The 17,994-nt window shown below is 44.1% G+C and overlaps 2 protein-coding genes across 2 annotated transcripts; one reads left to right on the top strand and one right to left on the bottom strand.

Moving 5' to 3' along the window:
• Positions 1–12,367: 12,367 nt before the first annotated feature.
• On the top strand, positions 12,368–13,729 carry slc35g2a (solute carrier family 35 member G2a). The gene has a single exon (XM_085343457.1). The coding sequence runs from the start codon at positions 12,368–12,370 to the stop codon at positions 13,727–13,729; it is 1,362 nt and encodes a 453-aa protein (XP_085199583.1).
• A 2,373-nt stretch (positions 13,730–16,102) lies between these two features.
• LOC146612170 (uncharacterized) lies at positions 16,103–17,786 on the bottom strand. The gene is made up of 2 exons (XM_085343486.1): positions 17,645–17,786; positions 16,103–16,707 (listed from the first exon to the last, which is right to left on the bottom strand). Exons 1-2 carry the CDS (start codon positions 17,784–17,786, stop codon positions 16,103–16,105), a joined length of 747 nt encoding a protein of 248 aa, XP_085199612.1.
• Positions 17,787–17,994: the final 208 nt, after the last annotated feature.

Here is a 17,994-nt window from a genome sequence, read left to right as displayed (position 1 = left end):
TGGAATGCTACTACGCAAGTAACCCCGGCGGAAGGGGCTACATGAATAGGATGAGGGACCTATATATATATCTATCTATCTATCTATCTATCTATATATATATATATATATGATAAGATAAGATAACCTTTATTAGTCCCACACGTGGGAAATTTGTTTTGTCACAGCAGGAAGTGGACAGTGCAAAAGTTATGACGCAAAAATTAGAATACAATAAGAATAAATACAGTACACAGCTGTACAGAATAGAATAAAATAATATACTATATACAGTAGAATAAAATAGAATAAAAATATACAATAAGATAAAAATAGAATACGAATGCTATATACAACTGAGTAAAAATACAACGATGCCAGAAAAGATTATTGCACTTAGTGTTATTGCACATGTGTGGATGTGTGTGTTTGTTCAGTTAAAGTCTTTGTTGTGGAGTCTGACAGCAGTGGGGAGGAAAGACCTGCGAAATCTCTCCGTCCCACACCGTGGGTGCCGCAGTCTCCCACTGAAGGAGCTGCTCAGTGCTGTCACAGTCTGCTGCATGGGGTGGGAGACGTTGTCCAACAGGGATGACAGCTTAGCCGCCATTCTCCTGTCACTCACCACCTCCACTGGGTCCAGAGGGCATCCTAGAACAGAGCTGGCCCTTCGGATCACCCTGTTCAGTCTCTTCCTGTCCCCAGCAGAGATGCTGCCGCCCCAGCAGACCACACCATAAAAGATAGCAGAAGCCACCACAGAGTGTTACGTTCTGGTCCCGGCAAGTAAATAAACGTAACAAATAGTTTGCCCCACTCACTTCCCACCCACGCAAAAACCCCAACAACGACACCTTTTTTAAGTATTTAAGCAGCCATTTATTTTCCTCAGCAGTGAGCAATGCCAAAACAATAAACAAAACTCCCTATAAAACAATCCCTAGTCTTCCCTACACCAAAATAAAAAGAAGCCAAAACAAAAGACAAGTCACTTACCTATCTATCTAACGAAAAACAGGAGAAAACTTGTTCAACAAAAGAAAACGGCTTCTCACGCCTACTAGGCTGCGACAGTGAAAGTTATACAGCAAAGGAACAAAAAAGTGACCGCCACTGGTTAACTTATTTACAATTATTTACATGGCAAGGCTAGAGGTACACGTGAATACTCCAGCCTGCACTACAATAATCACACACACAACTCCGTGATCGAGTCAACGGGGTTCCCCAAAAACACTGCCAGGTGTCTGTCATCCGGACGTTAAGTACTGGAGGTGGTCCATCAATTATCCAATCCGAGGATAGGTAAAGACTCCACCCGGATACTTAGCAGCCACGCCTAGGTGTCCACCTTCTAGGAGAGGGAAAAAGAAAGAAAAGGGAAAATACCACCAAACACATCACTGGGTCATAACAGTTTCCCCCACCCAAAAAAAATCAAACATCCAACCCCACACAAAGATGTTTGATTTAAGCCCTAGAGAGGGCATCAGCCATAACGTTCTCTAAGCCCTTTTTATATCGGATCTCAATGTTGAAGTCCTGAAGGAGTAGGGACCAACGCATAAGGCGCTGGTTACTGTTTTGCATCCGAGATAGAAACTGGAGAGGGTTATGGTCAGAGAACACAATGGTTGGAACAGGACTAGATCCCAGGTACACTTCAAAGTGCTGCAAGGCCAATAGCAAGGCTAAGGCTTCCTTTTCAATCGTGCTGTAATGCAGTTGGTGTTTTAGAAATTTTCTAGAAAAGAAGCAGACTGGGTGGTCAATGCCATTGTCATCCTCCTGCACGAGCACTGCACCTGCCCCCAAAACACTGGCGTCCACCTCAAGCTTGAACGGATGTGTAAAATCAGGGGCGGCCAACACCGGAGCACTACAAAGGAGAGCTTTAGCAGCTTCGAAAGCGAACTGACATTTCTCTGTCCACACAAATGGCGATTTTGGACTGGCAAGACTGGTTAACGGGGCTACTACCTCAGAGAAGTTTTTGCAGAACCCACGGTAATAACCTACCATGCCCAAAAAACGCCGCAGCTCCCGGCGAGTCTGTGGAACTGGAAAGTCTACTATTGCCTGCACTTTCACAGCAACAGGGAGGACTCTACCTTGTCCTACTTGTTTCCCTAGATAAGTTACAACCGCCTTTCCAAATTCACACTTAGCCAGATTCAGTGTCAGAGAGGCATCATGCAACCGGTCAAATATTTCCCTGAGAATCTTGAGGTGTTCAGTCCAGGTGGAGGAATAGGCCACTATATCATCCAGATACACTTCGCAATTTACGACTCCCTGTAACACAGTGTTCATCAGTCGTTGAAATGTGGCGGGGGCATTTCTCAACCCGAACGGCATGACGGTATATTGCAAAAAATGATCGGGTGTAACAAAGGCACTGATTTCTGATGCGCGTTGAGTTAAGGGGACCTGCCAGTACCCTTTTAAGAGGTCAAGTTTGGTTACAAAGTTTGCCGAACCCACACGATCGACCAGATCATCCATACGTGGGAGAGGAAACGAATCGGGTTTCGTAACAGCATTTACTTTTCGGAAATCATTACAGAAACGGGGAGTTTGATCGGATTTTGGAACGAGAAGTGATGGTGAGCTCCAAGAGCTATTACTGGGGAAAGCAAAACCGTGGTCAAGAAGATACTGGACTTCTTGCTGCATAATGGCCCGCTTAGTGGGATTTACCCGGTATGCATGCTGCTTTATGGGCTTATGGTCACCCACATCAATATCATGACTTAATACATGCGTTTGAGTGGGGATGTCACCGAAAAGAGCAGAGTAGTTTGTAATGAGCTCACGGACATCAGACTTAGCGGGATCAGACAGGGGCGCCAAATAGGCATCCAAGTCAGCCAAGATTTCAGAGTTCCCAAGACGCGCACCCGAAACAGAGGTGTGCCTGTCATCCAACCCGTCATCGCCGGGACTATACAAGGGTGGAGAAACGGATACCGACACAATAGGTGACACAACAGGTGCCAAACTAGAGCGGTCACGATCAATGTATTCCTTTAGCATGTTGATGTGACAGACGCGACTTTTCCTCTTACGATCAGGGGTTAACACCACATAGTCCGTCTCACTTAGTTTGCACTCAATGACATACGGACCGGAAAACTTTGCTTGCAGGGAAGAACCAACAACCGGCAAGAAAGCCAACACACGGTCACCTGACTGGAACATCCGTACTACAGACTTCTTATCAAAATGTGTTTTCATTCTAACCTGAGCCTTTGCCAGCATGTCACGAGCCAAAGCACAGGCATTATGTAGCCTCTCCTTAAACAAACTAACATAGTCCAGAATATTTTCTTTCGGCCGATGACTATCTGAGAGAAATTTCTCTTTCAGGAGACGTAACGGACCGCGCACCGTGTGGCCAAAAACCAAATCAGCTGGACTGAACCCCAAAGACTCCTGACATGTCTCCCTGACGGCAAACAACAGTAGTGGCACCCCCTCATCCCACTCACGGCCAGACTCCGTGCAAAATTTGCGAAGCATGTTTTTTAGGGTTTGATGGAACCTTTCTAATGCACCCTGACTCTCCGGGTGGTATGCGCTTGAAGTGTGATGAGTGACTCCGAGCTCTGTCATGACCTGGGCAAAGATTTTAGACATAAAGTTTGTGCCCTGATCAGTTTGGATGCGTTTAGGCAACGGAGGACACGGTTATATGTTTTTGTGATTCCCAAATGACCGGACATAATGTGGTCATGTGCCAAGCTTAGGACCTGGGGACGAAGCGACTGCGGAACAACAATCTGCTGCACTCCCTCATGGGTGCAGCCAGAACTGGGAGTCCAGTAGCGCATCAGCACCCCATCCTCAATAAGGTAGGACGCAGATCTCCCACTCTTAGGCTCGGTCACATACGCCCAACAAGATGACAAGCTCTCATCATTTTTTTGAATTTCTATAAGCTTGTCTTTATCTACTGACAGAGTCATAGTCTCCTCATCCGGCTGAAGTGATACAGAGACAGGGGTACCTTCACAGGCGGGTTGCAAGCTCAGTGTGTCTGAAGCGCTTAAGAAAAAGTCGCTAAGACCCACCACGTCACCCTGTTTGCGTGCCTGCGCACGTGTCACAGCACACACGGGAAACAAAGGAACAGCATTTGATGTAGCACAAGCGAAACCACTATTATCTGTAAGTGGTATATCAACTACTTCTGGCGACGGAAAAACTGTGCAGCCAGCTAGATCGTTTCCCAAAATGATGTCAATACCTGCCACCGGTAACTGGGGTCGCACCCCAAGCTTAACCTCACCAGACAAAAACTGAGACGAAAGCTGCACCAAATGTAAAGGAACCCGTATTACACACATCCTAACTCCCCAGGCTAACACATCAGCCCCACAATAGGATTGAGCTGAAAACGGTAAAACCCCCTCACGAATGAGCGACTGTTTCGCACCAGTGTCTCGCAAAATACTGACAGGAGCCCGCCGATCTTCCCCTATCAAGGAAACAAAACCGTGTGACACAAATGGCTTAAACTCCTCATCTACCTTATCATTTTCGGGTACCATCACCTCCCCCAAAGGAGGAGGGTTTATCTGTAGAAGGTTTATTGGGGAAGGAGATGCACCCTTCCTGGTCATTTCTTTTCTTTTCAGAGCAGGGCAAACCGCAATAAGGTGTCCCTGCTCATGGCAAAAAAAAACACACGCGGTTCTCAACGGATGAGGGGATGGCACGGCGGGTGCCCCTTGGAGACCATCGGGGCGGGCCACCGGAAGACGAAAAACTGTGAGCAGGAGCCGAAAACATCACTTTATGTGTCAACACAAACTCATCAGCCCGTATAGCAGCAGCGGCGAGAGTCGTAACCTTCTGTTCGTTTAAGTAGGTTACCACAGTGTCTGGTAGTTGATTTTTAAACTCTTCTAACGTCACCAACTCACGCAGGTCTTCCAAGGTTTTTACTTCTGTAGCATGACACCACTTATCAAACAGAGTTTTCTTTTCTCTGGCAAACTCCACATAGGTCTGGTTGGCGGATTTTTTCCCATCCCTAAATCTCTGCCTGTAAGCCTCTGGCACAAGCTCGTAAGCGCGTAGGACAGCAGCCTTCACCGTATCATAGTCAAAACTGTCCTCCAGAGAAAGAGCGGTGCATACCTCTTGAGCTTTCCCCACCAATCTACATTGGAGTAAAAGAGACCACACATCCTTTGGCCAGTGCAGCGCACCTGCGATACGTTCAAACACTGTGAAATACGAATCCACCTCAGTTTCCCGAAACGCCGGCACCATTTTGATGTGTTTACTCACATCAAAGCCACCACCTGGCATCGGGGCCGGTGGCTGCGGAGATGGCGACTGCGGGGATGATGACCCCGGGGAGGGTACCTGCGGGGATGATGACTCCGGGGAGGGTACCTGCGGGGATGGTGACTGCGGGGCTAACCGAGGTACAGGAGGGCTGGCAGACACAGAGGCTCCCCTCTCTACCTCCAGAGCCCTGATCCTCAAGTGCATAGCGTCCACCTCCAACTGCTGTTTCTTTAGCTCCACCTCCTTAATGCGCAGCGTTAACTGCAGCTCCTCCACAGAAGGGCTAGGCGGAACAGGGAGATTTTTCAGTGGGGCAGAAACACCAGCAACAGCCCCCAGCTCAACCCCCCCTGCAGGACCCGGCTCACCAAACAACCCCCTGTCCGTCAACTGGACACACAGGAGCTCCCTAAGCTCTTTCTTCTTCGCAGTCAACGGCACAGTCACATCAAAGAATTCAGCAACAAGCAAGAGGTCAGCCTTTTTACACCTGTCCAACTTCTCCGCAGACGGGCTCAGAGTGAAGTCCTCCAACTTAAACTCCATCCTAACACACACACCCCCCCACACAAGAAAAAACCGCCAACCAAGAAAACAAGCCAAAAAAAGAACACAAAAGAGACGAGCCCCCAATATGTTACGTTCTGGTCCCGGCAAGTAAATAAACGTAACAAATAGTTTGCCCCACTCACTTCCCACCCACGCAAAAACCCCAACAACGACACCTTTTTTAAGTATTTAAGCAGCCATTTATTTTCCTCAGCAGTGAGCAATGCCAAAACAATAAACAAAACTCCCTATAAAACAATCCCTAGTCTTCCCTACACCAAAATAAAAAGAAGCCAAAACAAAAGACAAGTCACTTACCTATCTATCTAACGAAAAACAGGAGAAAACTTGTTCAACAAAAGAAAACGGCTTCTCACGCCTACTAGGCTGCGACAGTGAAAGTTATACAGCAAAGGAACAAAAAAGTGACCGCCACTGGTTAACTTATTTACAATTATTTACATGGCAAGGCTAGAGGTACACGTGAATACTCCAGCCTGCACTACAATAATCACACACACAACTCCGTGATCGAGTCAACGGGGTTCCCCAAAAACACTGCCAGGTGTCTGTCATCCGGACGTTAAGTACTGGAGGTGGTCCATCAATTATCCAATCCGAGGATAGGTAAAGACTCCACCCGGATACTTAGCAGCCACGCCTAGGTGTCCACCTTCTAGGAGAGGGAAAAAGAAAGAAAAGGGAAAATACCACCAAACACATCACTGGGTCATAACAAGAGTCATAGAAGGTCTTCAGGAGTGGGCCCTCCACCCCAAACGACCTGAGTCTCCGCAGCAGGTACAACCTGCTGGTACAACCAATATATATATATATATATATATATATATATATATATATATATATATATCCTTTCCTGTACTTTCCATCCTTCTATCATCCCCAAATTTTTCTCTCTGCTTCACTGCTCCCACCAAACCCAGCTACCCCTCACCCATTATGCTCTCCCTGCTGTCAGCTCAGCTCTTCTTCTCTTAGCATATTCTCATCTCATCACACCAACTCCTCCCTGGAGGGCAGGTCTTTGGATATCATGAACCTTTTCCCAAAACCTGCAGTCCTTTGGATTCAAACAGTGCCCCAAATAGCTGCGTCCGATCCACTCTTATTCACTGTAACCATGGAAACACTAGATAGTCCTCCTCATCCTCAGTGAAACAGCCTAAACCAGATGCATAGAGGAGTGAGGAGAAAGAGAGGGTCAAAGAAAGAAAGAAAGTAGAAAAGAGGTCACTATAAAAACAGTTACAGAGACATTTCAAAATTTAAAAAACAGTAAAAGAAAATTAACTTTTAGAACCACGGCTCAATTTGGCTTTGTTATTTTCATTTTAATGAGCTATCTGGGCATAATTTTTGTTTTTTTTTGAATGAATAAACATTACAAATTTGCAGTCTGAATGATTAGATTTTCATGGAGCTGTTTATGACTTTTAATGTGAGCAGGGCCAGTGAGACCAAGCTAAAATTTTGTGTGCGGTCCAGCTTGTTCCAGCTAGACATGATGTTTAAAAATGAATTATTACATGGCAAAATATTGCGCTGGTAATTGGCTTTTCACATGGGCAGGTGCATTAAATTAAAAACAAAAACATTCTTTGAGGAGAAAGAAATCAAAGCTCTTACAGCCAGTTTCCAAGACATTGGCTAAACCTAGTGCTAAACTAAAAGACAAATATAATGACTAGGTCCAGTGAAATTTCTTTTTACATTAAATCCACGTCTGAGAAACTGAACCTTAACTTTCAGTGCAATCAAATACATGACACACTCAGTGAATCGCAACAAAAACTGTCCTTGAGTCTGCAGTTATGCATAAATAAAACTAAAAGTAATCACATGAATATAAATAACTGTGGATCAAATGATTTGTGTAATATGGTTACTGTTGCTGGTGGCAACAAACTACATTGAATCTGCTATCATTAACTCTGAAGCGTTTAGCTTCACGGCATTGTTTTTGCTTTCTTGTTACTCGTCAAGTGGTTGAAAAGCATCCAAATAGAAGGTAACGTCTATCGCAGCTTTGCAATAAAGGACTAATTACAGCAACAGTGAATAGTAGAGAATAATCTGCATCACAGTTTAACAGATTTTTGCAGCTATCCAATAGCACCATACAGACTAGTGTTTAAGTCTTCGCACACATCCTCATCACAAAGTAAAGGAACAAAATGAGGCAAGTAGAAAAGAGACCAATTTTGGGCTGCGTCATGTCCATAATCTAAAAATTTGAGTCAATTAGTGAACATGGAGATAGGGTACACAGTGTATTTGACCTTAATATTGACCCTAGAGTCCCAGTGGATCCTCCTTGCGTGTAACGAAACAGCAGCTGGAGGCTTTTTTCTTAAACAATACGAAGATCCAATACAACATCAGCTACATTTGCTAAAGGTTAATATAGCTCAAAAGAAAACAGAGCACACAAGTGTTTCTGCAGCAAAATGTCAAAGCAATTACTGTCAGGTTGCAGAAAGATGAAAATGTGCGAGGTTGTGCAACGTTTGAATTAAAAAGGCGGGGAGGAAAACTGTGCTGACCTTCTTTAATCTTTTTTTCTTCATTACCATCATCATTACTTTAAATTTTAAAATGCGTGACAAGACCTTAAAAATGTGGTCAGACACCCATCTATAAATGTTGACATACTATTCCAAAATCCATTAATATGCTAAAAGTCTAGGCTTGTCTGTGAAGGCTTTAATGGAGCTCCGGGGAATAACTCTCATCCAGCCAGAAAAGATGGGTGAAGCTGATGATAATTTCTCTGTATTATTGAAGGGTCTTCACCTTACAATGTAAATAGCCTTGAATAATCGATTAATCGATCATTAGCATAATCGTAACTTTATAATAATTGTGCTCGATGAAATTATTTTCCTGTCAGTCTCTATCTCTCACGGGTAACAGATTGATCAGATGTGCGGTGAATGTCACGCATGCTCAGACGTTATGATTAGACCTTTCTCTCTCTCCCTCGCTCTCTCTTTGAACAAGCCGAGGAGGAGCATCTGTATCAGTGTAGAGAGTGATGGAGGGCAGCAGGTTGTTATAAAACACGCGTTTTCCGCTTGCAGAGTGAGGTGAAGGGACCGCAGGTGCCCTTGCGGAAAATTCCGTTTGCTCCAAGGGAAAGAAGAGGAGAGGTGAGGGAGGAAGAAACAGATGAACAAATGGCCAAGACGAGGTGATGGAGTGTTGGAGGTGCTCAGTAAATGACTGAGATTGCCCGAGAGTGAAGTTCAACCTGGTGGTCAGCTGGCTTGAGGGAAAGCAGGTGAGTCGAGGTGTTTCTAAAGCTTTAAAATACGCATAACCCACCTGGTGGTTACTAATTATAGCCCATTATTACCGGGAATAGAGTAAACCGCTAATTGGGAAGTCGACATCGATTCGGTTGTGTTGTGCCAATCCTCGAGCGCACGCAGAGTGTGTAAGCGAGCGCGCGCTTCTCCCCATTCAAGAATTGGCCGTGGGTCACTGGTCGGGCTGTCATTGTAAGGTAGACTGAGATTTTTGATGCATGTAGGCCAAAATATCTCCTTGCGTCAGGTCCAAGAATCGAGCAGTCGTCCCTGGAGCTGCTGACAGCAGCTTATGATGTCGGAACAAGCAGGGACATAGTGTTTCATAGTGTGAAAGGAATTGGTTAAGTGGCTTTAAATGCGGTAGCACAAACCCTCTGCTTTTCGCTATGACTCTGTGTACGTGTGTGTGTGAGTGTGTGCGCGCCCGTGTTTTTTTTTTTTTTTTTCAACCTTCTGGCGTCACAGGGGCGCATCATCGATGAGCCTAACCTTGAGAAAAGCATAGGTTACAGAGAGTCCAGCATTCATGAACCCTTAAGAAAATAACACAAAGCCATTTATTCCCTCCTCTATAATATTAAGCAGCCTATCAGTCATACTTTAACTGTATTACCTTTGACAGCTGCATATGCTTTCCAGTCTGTTTAGTTACAGTATAAGAGTGCCATCCATTAAGTGATTGTTCTATAAATAGTCAGTTTCAAAGATACTATTGATTTTAAGCCCTTAGAAGATGATGATGTCAAATGAAATACACAAGATGCACAGAGAGGACTGTGCACGATTTATCTTTTCCGTCAGACTGAATCAGAAGGGCTCTCTCTCTCTCTCTGGAAATGCAAGCTTAATTGCTTCCTTTCTCAGATTTTGCAGGTCTTTCAGCGAACCACTTTAATGGTTGTGTAAGGTGTAAAACAAGGTTTTGGGAGTAGCAGCAGCAGGAGCAGCAGCAGCATTGCAGTGGCTGGCTGCATCATCCAGCAGAGTATATTTAACTGACTGAAAAGAGAAAAGGCAGACAGGAATATATCCGGATCTCTTTTTGCTCTTTGTGTTTTCACAGAGGAGCTGATCAGGTTACCGATAACCTTCAGTTAGCATACATGATAAGAGAGCTTCTAAAATATCAGCAGAACAACTTTACATATGTGGCTTTTTGCCTGATTCAGCAAACTGTGAAGTACATAGGGAAATCATGAAATCATTCATTTCAGTCTATATTCTCGCCATATTCCTGGGACTTGTCTAAAGTATAGTTTACTTATGTTATACAAGCTCCAAAGATCATCTTTAAAAAAAAGGTATATGCAAAGCACTTTATATTCAATTATTTATGGGCAATTGCTATTAACCAGAGAGATGCAAACAGCTAAAAAAAACAGCCCTTACTTAACCCCCCAGCTGTTTTTAAAACACACCAATTCATGTTAGGTGCTGTGGAATAATCTGTATACATGAAGAGAGAGTGCACGAAGGGCACATAACCACAAATTAACAAATTCCCCCTGCTACTACCAAATTGAAATGACTGCATCACTGATGATGAGAGAAACAACAGCGAGCTGCCAAAACGACTGGCTTTGAGTCCGTCTGCTAGTAGGAAATTATAATAATAGTGAAATGCTGTTTTTTATAGTCTGAGCTCAGGACGTTTGTCATGCAGAAATGTAGTTTGTGTTGGTCTGAAGAGATGTTCTTTTGTCATGTGGTTTACCCGATGGTAGTTTTCCTCTTGACATCTCCTGGTGAATTATGTCATCTGCTGCAGGACTGTTTGGTGCCAGAGTCAGAGGGTTAAAATCGGCTTGATTTGGGAGAAATTACCAGAATAACCAAAAACCAAACACAATTATCTTAAGTTAATTTATCAATAAATGGCCTTTTTTGTTTCATTCCGACACATCATTATTGTAATATAGTGATATAAAATGACATTTAACATAATGAAGAAAAAATAATCATATATATATATGTCCATATATAGTTCATTTCTTTAAAAGAAACTGCTTATTTTTTGCCATAAAAAATAACAAAACAAACAACTGTTTAAATCAGAGTTTTGATAATATTTCACATCCAAGCAATCAGATGCTGTAGAAACCTGTGAATCGTGCGCCAACTTCAATTTTATGTGCAATTTGCAGGGAAAATGTCATTTGTGAAATGTGATTCTCCTACAGTCTGTGTCAACAGTGCTCACAAGTCATTTTTGTTAGATGAGCTGGTTGAGGCTGAATGAGCGGGTACAGTAATACTTAGTAATACTTGTCTGATGCTTTATTCATAAAATACACCAAAATAAAGAGTCATTTTACTACTGTAAACTTACTTGGGGACAATTGCCTCATATCTCTTGGGAAATAACTGAGCCATATGCTCTCTATGCTTTTGCACTTGCATAGCAATATTGTTCCACAGTAATCACAACACTTAAGAGGCTGTGGAGCTTACCATAACGCTCAGGCAGGCCTGGGTTCAAATCCACCCCGAGGGCATTTACTGCATGTCTGCCCCCTGTTTTCTTTTCTCAGTCCTGTCTTCTCTCCACTGTCCTAACACAATAAATGCCAAAAAGCCCTAAAAAAATATGTGTAGCCTGGAGAGAGAGTTAAAGAGAGAGGGAGAAATAAAAAGGTGGCGAAGCGGGTGGTTAAATGATGTTATGAACAAGGAAATAAACAAACATTATTTAAATGCCAGCGTAATATTTTTCACAAATTGACAAACGAGAGTGAGTGAGGGAGGACAATGGGAAGCGACAGAATGAGGCAAAAGTCATTAGAGAGAGAAAGACTGAAGACAAATGAGGCAGGAAGCACTTGCTTATGTAACTGTCATTGCCATAACACTCTCTGAGCCCCCACGAAGGTCGAGCTATCCATGAGGATGTAGAAGTGCTGCAAGGACATAATTGTTCTATATAATTCAAAGTATCACCACACAGAAAACAATAAAGTCATGATTGGTCACATGGGTAGAGCTTACGTACATTCCCTGCCAAACACGCAGGCACACGGGAAGATGTGAGTCACTGCTATTATTATCTCGGATATTAAAGATATATGAGATATCAAGCAGAATCTCACAGCGGGATGTTGTGAGAGGGGAAAGAGGAGAGAGGATTTGTGCACGTGTGAATTATATATTATGTGCTGAGCTAAAAGTATTTTGTTTTTCCTTACAGGTGTCTTCTCTAAAGTTTCAAAATGGAGTCCACTCACCTCTTGGGTGGCTCTAAGAAGAGAGTAAAGATCCATCCTCACACTGTTACAGCCAAATATGCCACCCACACACCCTATGCCCCCCAGCCAGGAGTACACACACACTTTCCCCAACCTGGGGATGATGGCTATGACGATGCTCCGTCTTTTGAGGACTTTGGCTCATTCGTGGAGGAGACGTCAGATAAGAAACAACTGACAGAGAGCAGGAAGTGGCCCCTGACTCTTTTTGGCTCAAGACACAACGACAAAGATACAGCCCACAAACTTCAAACCGTGGGGGGAGGAGAAGGGAGTGAGGGTAGTGCCAAAGCAGCAAAGGGGTCTGGGAAAGGGGTTGGGGAACAGCTAGCCAGTTTCGGTGAGGCTTCTGTGTCTGCATCTCGACTCACCTGGGTGGGCCTGCTCGGTGCGGCGCTGGCACATGGCAGCTTGATTGTTCTGACTCGAGTGGCCTCCGAACGCTTCAGCCTCGGCACCCTGTTTCTACTCTTGGTTCGGTCCATCGTACAGCTCCTGTCTCTGGCTGTACCACTGCACAGGGGGGAGAACCCTTTTGGGCCAGAGGGCTATCGACTACGTCTACTCTGTTACGGCATCGCCTACTCCCTCTCCCTTTGTTGCGCCTACTCTTCCTTAACATTCGTCTCTCCTGGAAATGCTACAACAACCTGGCGTCTGGCGACCACAGCACTATCAGCGACCCTTGCCTTCCTGCTCTTAGAAGAGAGGCTGGGATTGGCTGATGGGATCACCATAGCTGCAGGGCTGTGTGGCTTGGGGCTTGTGTTACTTCCTGCAGTAGATGAGACCAATTCAGATTCGCCAACTGATCCGGCTGTGTTCTGGAGGGGTGCATTTGGATGGTCTCTTTCAGCGCTTGCAGGGCTGTGGATGGCACTAGCGTTGGTTGGGTATCGTTCCCTGAAGGAGAGGGTGGGAGTTGGGACTGCTTTGTTCACAGTAAGCTGGACAGGCTGCTTACTTGCCCCAGCCTCTCTGGCCCTGCTACAAGAGGGCTGGTCCTGGCCAATGAGTGTTGAAGCCTGGTTATTGGTCTTGGGCCTCGCAGCCTGCTCGGTCGTAGCCTTCCTGGGAATGACGCACGCTCTCACCCGACTCCACCCGGCTCTGGTTTCCGCCTCTCAGAGCTTGGAGATACCCATCGCCATGCTCCTGCATCTGGCTGTACTGCCACTGGCTCCCACTGCACCAGAGGTCGTGGGGAGCGTGATGGTCATCCTGAGTGTCGGTTGGCTGGTAGCAATGAAGCTGCTCCCCTCTCGAGTTGGTGGGCGTCGGCAGAGGGAGGAGTATGAGGAGATTCTGGACTCTCCCATCAAATAGACACCTCCTCTCACCTTGCAGCACTGTCACTCTTATCGTTCACTTGCTCCTTCATGAGATTGTTTCCAGTGTACACGAGAGACTTCTAAGTGTTTATTGAAGCTTTTTTTGGTATCATCCTCTTTGCTTTTGGAAAAGTGCCAACATGGTGTTGTCTGTTACAGTGACCAAGTGATGTGATATTAAAATCTCTGATGAACACAGCACATTTCTGTAGCCACTTGTAATCACTATCACCCTCTTTTCCCCCCACCCCACGTGTGTGTGTGTGTACTGAGTACATTTAACAATCAATGTGATGTCAGTCACTTTTTGCTGCCAACTGAGATTCGGCCAAGGACTGCTGCCATCTATTTGCCTCTTGGCTGCCAGCAAGACTTAGAGAAAAGAACAGAAAAAACCCTGGAAGATTGGAGGCTCGGGAGAGGGGCAAGACACACAATCAGAGGAAAACAAATGGGGACAGAGGGAGAGAAGATGATGGGATTGGCATACAGATAAGGAGCGGGTGGGTGGGCGGTGGAGGGGTGATGGCCGATGACAAAGCAGAGATGAAAGGGAAGCAGCAGAATGAGAGGATGTCAGGGTAGCAAGCAGGGCTGATGGTGGTTGGTTATTGTGGCGTGTCTGGCCAGCTGGCTGATAAAAACACTGTTTCGTGTGTTGGGGAACGGTTATTATGTCTAATAACGATCTGCATGACACATAAGCACCATCACTACATTTCTGTGTCGTTCCTCGTCTATTTTCCTCATCATTAACCTCCTGCTTTCCTCTTTGTTGCTCTTTTTCTCTCGATATAACTTCCATTCACCAAACTCCCCCATCACACATCGCACAGATGGAGACTTTTAATTAAAACAGGTGCCTCCACACTGAACAGACCAGCGTGTCTCTGTGCGTATGCCAGGTACCGCTGTGAAACAGGTGTAAAAGAATTGATAGGAGATATAACTTCTACACTCCTCTCCATCTTGTTAGTTGTATCCAAGGAAACGCCCCCCAAAAACAGTCTAATCCTGCATTTAGTTCTCGAGGCAGCTGTAGATTTAAAAAGAAGCTTTCATGCCCACAAACACTTGGGAACGGGAGTAGACATCTGAAGACATTCATGAGTGTTTCACTAGTGAAATGTTTCTGTGATGTCAGTGTGTTGGCCTCATTAAAATACTCTGTTGCTGCACTTTGCTCAGTGCTTTAGTGTGAGTAAGCACTGTGTAAAGGACAAACTTAACGTATGTTTACATTCTTCTTCTGCCTTTTAATTCTACACTAGTAAATACCATAGAAAAACAAAGTGCTTCATGTTCTGCTAAATTTATTTGCTAGCTTTAATTTTTACTTGACTGACTGTGATTTTATATACAAATATCATATTAAGAGGACTGTGAAACAAGTTAGTTTTGCCCTACTACTGATCCATCGATGGATGGTGGATTTCAAGCTCAATGATCACCTACAAATTTAAATGCTGCTGTTATCACCTAGGAGTGCTTTTGAACCACACCGACTATAAATTAAATATAAATTTAGCTAACAATAAAACGTATTTGGTTAGTATGACTTTAATTTGCACTGATGTACCTTTTGCCTAATTTCCTCTTTCATCTTAACAAAACATCCAAACAGAAGTGCAAGTACATTAAAAAAATGAATGAAAATAGGATTTAAGACCAAAAACGGATACACAGACACTGTAAAGTATACAGAAACTCCCTTTAGCCATAACAACAGTCAGTCTTTGTGGTTTTTAATAATGAGCACGCATTCACGTGTGTGTATGAAGCTGTAGGAGGCACTGGTGGCAGTGTAATACTTCTGGCAGGGTTTCACAAATCATAAACACTCCGAGCATCGTAAGTCGTGGCCTCTTTCTATTCAGACACTTTTAAAGCAGTTAATGAGTGGGAGAGACCTGCTATGAATTAAATAAAAATCCCAAATCACTGACACACCTTCTTGTGGGTTTGGGGATTTGCAGACCACACCACAACTACACAAACACCAAGGCAAGTGGTGCAAACTTTGGCACTTGTAGATAAAGCACATGTAGTAACCTAGACTAATGAAAGAGTGGGCATGGACGTGAACATAAATACACAGTTTAAAATTAAGTGACACTGTGTGGGAGGAGGGAGGAAACCTTTCCACGAGGCTGACTCAGTTGTTTAGTTAATTTTTATTCATTATAGCAAACCCATGACATTTATGGTACATTGAAACTCATTGTCACCAGACAAAAACGATCTCATGTGTAACAGAGGCTTTATAAAAAGGCAGAGCGGTAGAAATACAAACAACATGTGCAAAATCATCATCTGCAATAGGAGTTTTCCAGTCAAGCTTTTACTATTTATTTTTCCTTTGGGCAATTCATGTGTCTCCTCTGCCCTTTCCCAGCGTGCCTACCTGCTCTATCACTTTGTTCAGCTGCTTATGAATCCTCTGAAGCTCTGTTGCTATGGCAGCCAGAGCACTTTCCATGGTGACTATGTTCACCGGCGAGGTCACTTCCTGCTCCTTCAGGCCAGATGTGAAGAGCTTCATTCCCAAACCGTCAGGTGTTGGTGTTGGCTGGTCTCTCATGCTGCTGTCAGCAGATGCAGATGAAATGATTTCTTCTAGCCTCTTCAGCCAAGCATCGTCCTGGTGCCTACCATGTAGGAGCATCCGCAAGGTTGCATTTAATCTTCTTTCCCTCTCTTCCTCCTCATCCCTGAGATCCACCAAACTCTTTTGCAGCCTAAGACTTGCCTGCTCTGCATGTACCCTGCAAGCTGCTTCCAAGCTGGGTGCACACTGCTGACACATCCCCTTCGTCAGCTTCTCCAGTTGGGTCTTAAGAGACGCCGTTCCCCCGCAGCACTGCTCCACAGATTCCAGCAGCATGTTTTGTCTCATGTTGGAGTCCTCTAGAGCGATAAAAAGTTTATCCCAGCGGGAGAAATCTGTTTGGCATGCTGCAGTTGGAGACTCACCTGCACACAACCACATAGATGCATCGATTATTCATTCCAAAAGGCAATTTAAGCATTACATAGAATTAACACTTGCCATATATAACCCCAAAAAAGGAGATTTACTTTATTGTCATAATTTGACTGGACTTTATCAGTGAAACGAGTACACGGAAAGAAGGCAAGAAGGTGTTAAAACTGAGCTTCTGCTAAACATACAGCAGTAATTAGAGTTGGATGTATTTCACAGATATGATGCCAGTTTAAGTTTGGACACACTGTGAAGTATGAAAATGGCTTTGGGGAGTTATTCAACACAGATGTAAAGGTCATGAAGAACACATAAAATACACGTGCTACAATCCCAAAATGACATCAGGGGACCTCATTAATTTAGGGGTACAGCAACGAAGTCTTTGAGATTGGACGCTCGAAGAAAACCGATGCAAAAGGGACCTGACAAACATCAGAGGGGGCTTAAACTGTGAAATGTCCACCTTCTGTAGGTATTTGAGGCTACCAGTTTGCATTCTTTACGTGGACTCAAATCACAGAGGTTGCTTATTGCCTGTGCTCTGTGTTCACGGTATGAGGTATGTGTTCCAGTTATTGGTAAGTCTGTTTCATTAAGTCTGATGCTCACCTGATAAAACTGTGAAAGCCAAAGATGGTATCATCTGAGTAAAAATATACTTTACAACATCAAATATTTAAATATGGTGCATTATAGTAAACTGGACCAAGAAATACTCTAGACCAAATTTAATAAACACAACTGCTGACCTTTAGACATATCTAAATCAGTGTGTTATTAAAAATTTAATTAAACAGTAAAAATTTTAATTAGCTCGGTTTAGTAAAGCGTAGTAAAACTGAAGAGAAATTCATCACAATATCTATCTGTTCAAACAAGCAGGGAGCAGAAAAGAGAAAAAAAAGAGAAAGAAATAAAACTCACCCTCCTGCTGGTCCAGGGGGATCTCATTGTCATAGCTGTCTTCATAGATTCTTTCATACTCGATGTCATTTATACACAACGATGGACCCGTACACAGCACCAGGCAGATCCAAAACACATGCATGATGGAGTTCTTATGCATGTTTTTTCTTAAGATTTGTTGGGTTGCAGCGCATATATCTGAAAACATCAGAATCCTCTATCAGCAAGTTTTCCTGCTCCTGCACACTCCAGCTGCTCTGTCTTTACTTAGTCACCTACTTCACTATATGTAGAGCACCTCTGAGTTAGCCAACTATTGGAGCTGCTGGGTTATAAACCCTGAGAGAAGGAAGGAGGGGGGACCAAGC

The sequence above is a fragment of the Diplotaxodon limnothrissa genome, linkage group LG19 (assembly GCF_057381915.1).
Source record: "Diplotaxodon limnothrissa isolate DT_005_m linkage group LG19, D_limnothrissa_male_GT1.1, whole genome shotgun sequence".
NCBI lineage: Eukaryota > Metazoa > Chordata > Actinopteri > Cichliformes > Cichlidae > Diplotaxodon > Diplotaxodon limnothrissa.
This window is presented reverse-complemented; position numbering and strand designations above follow the sequence as displayed.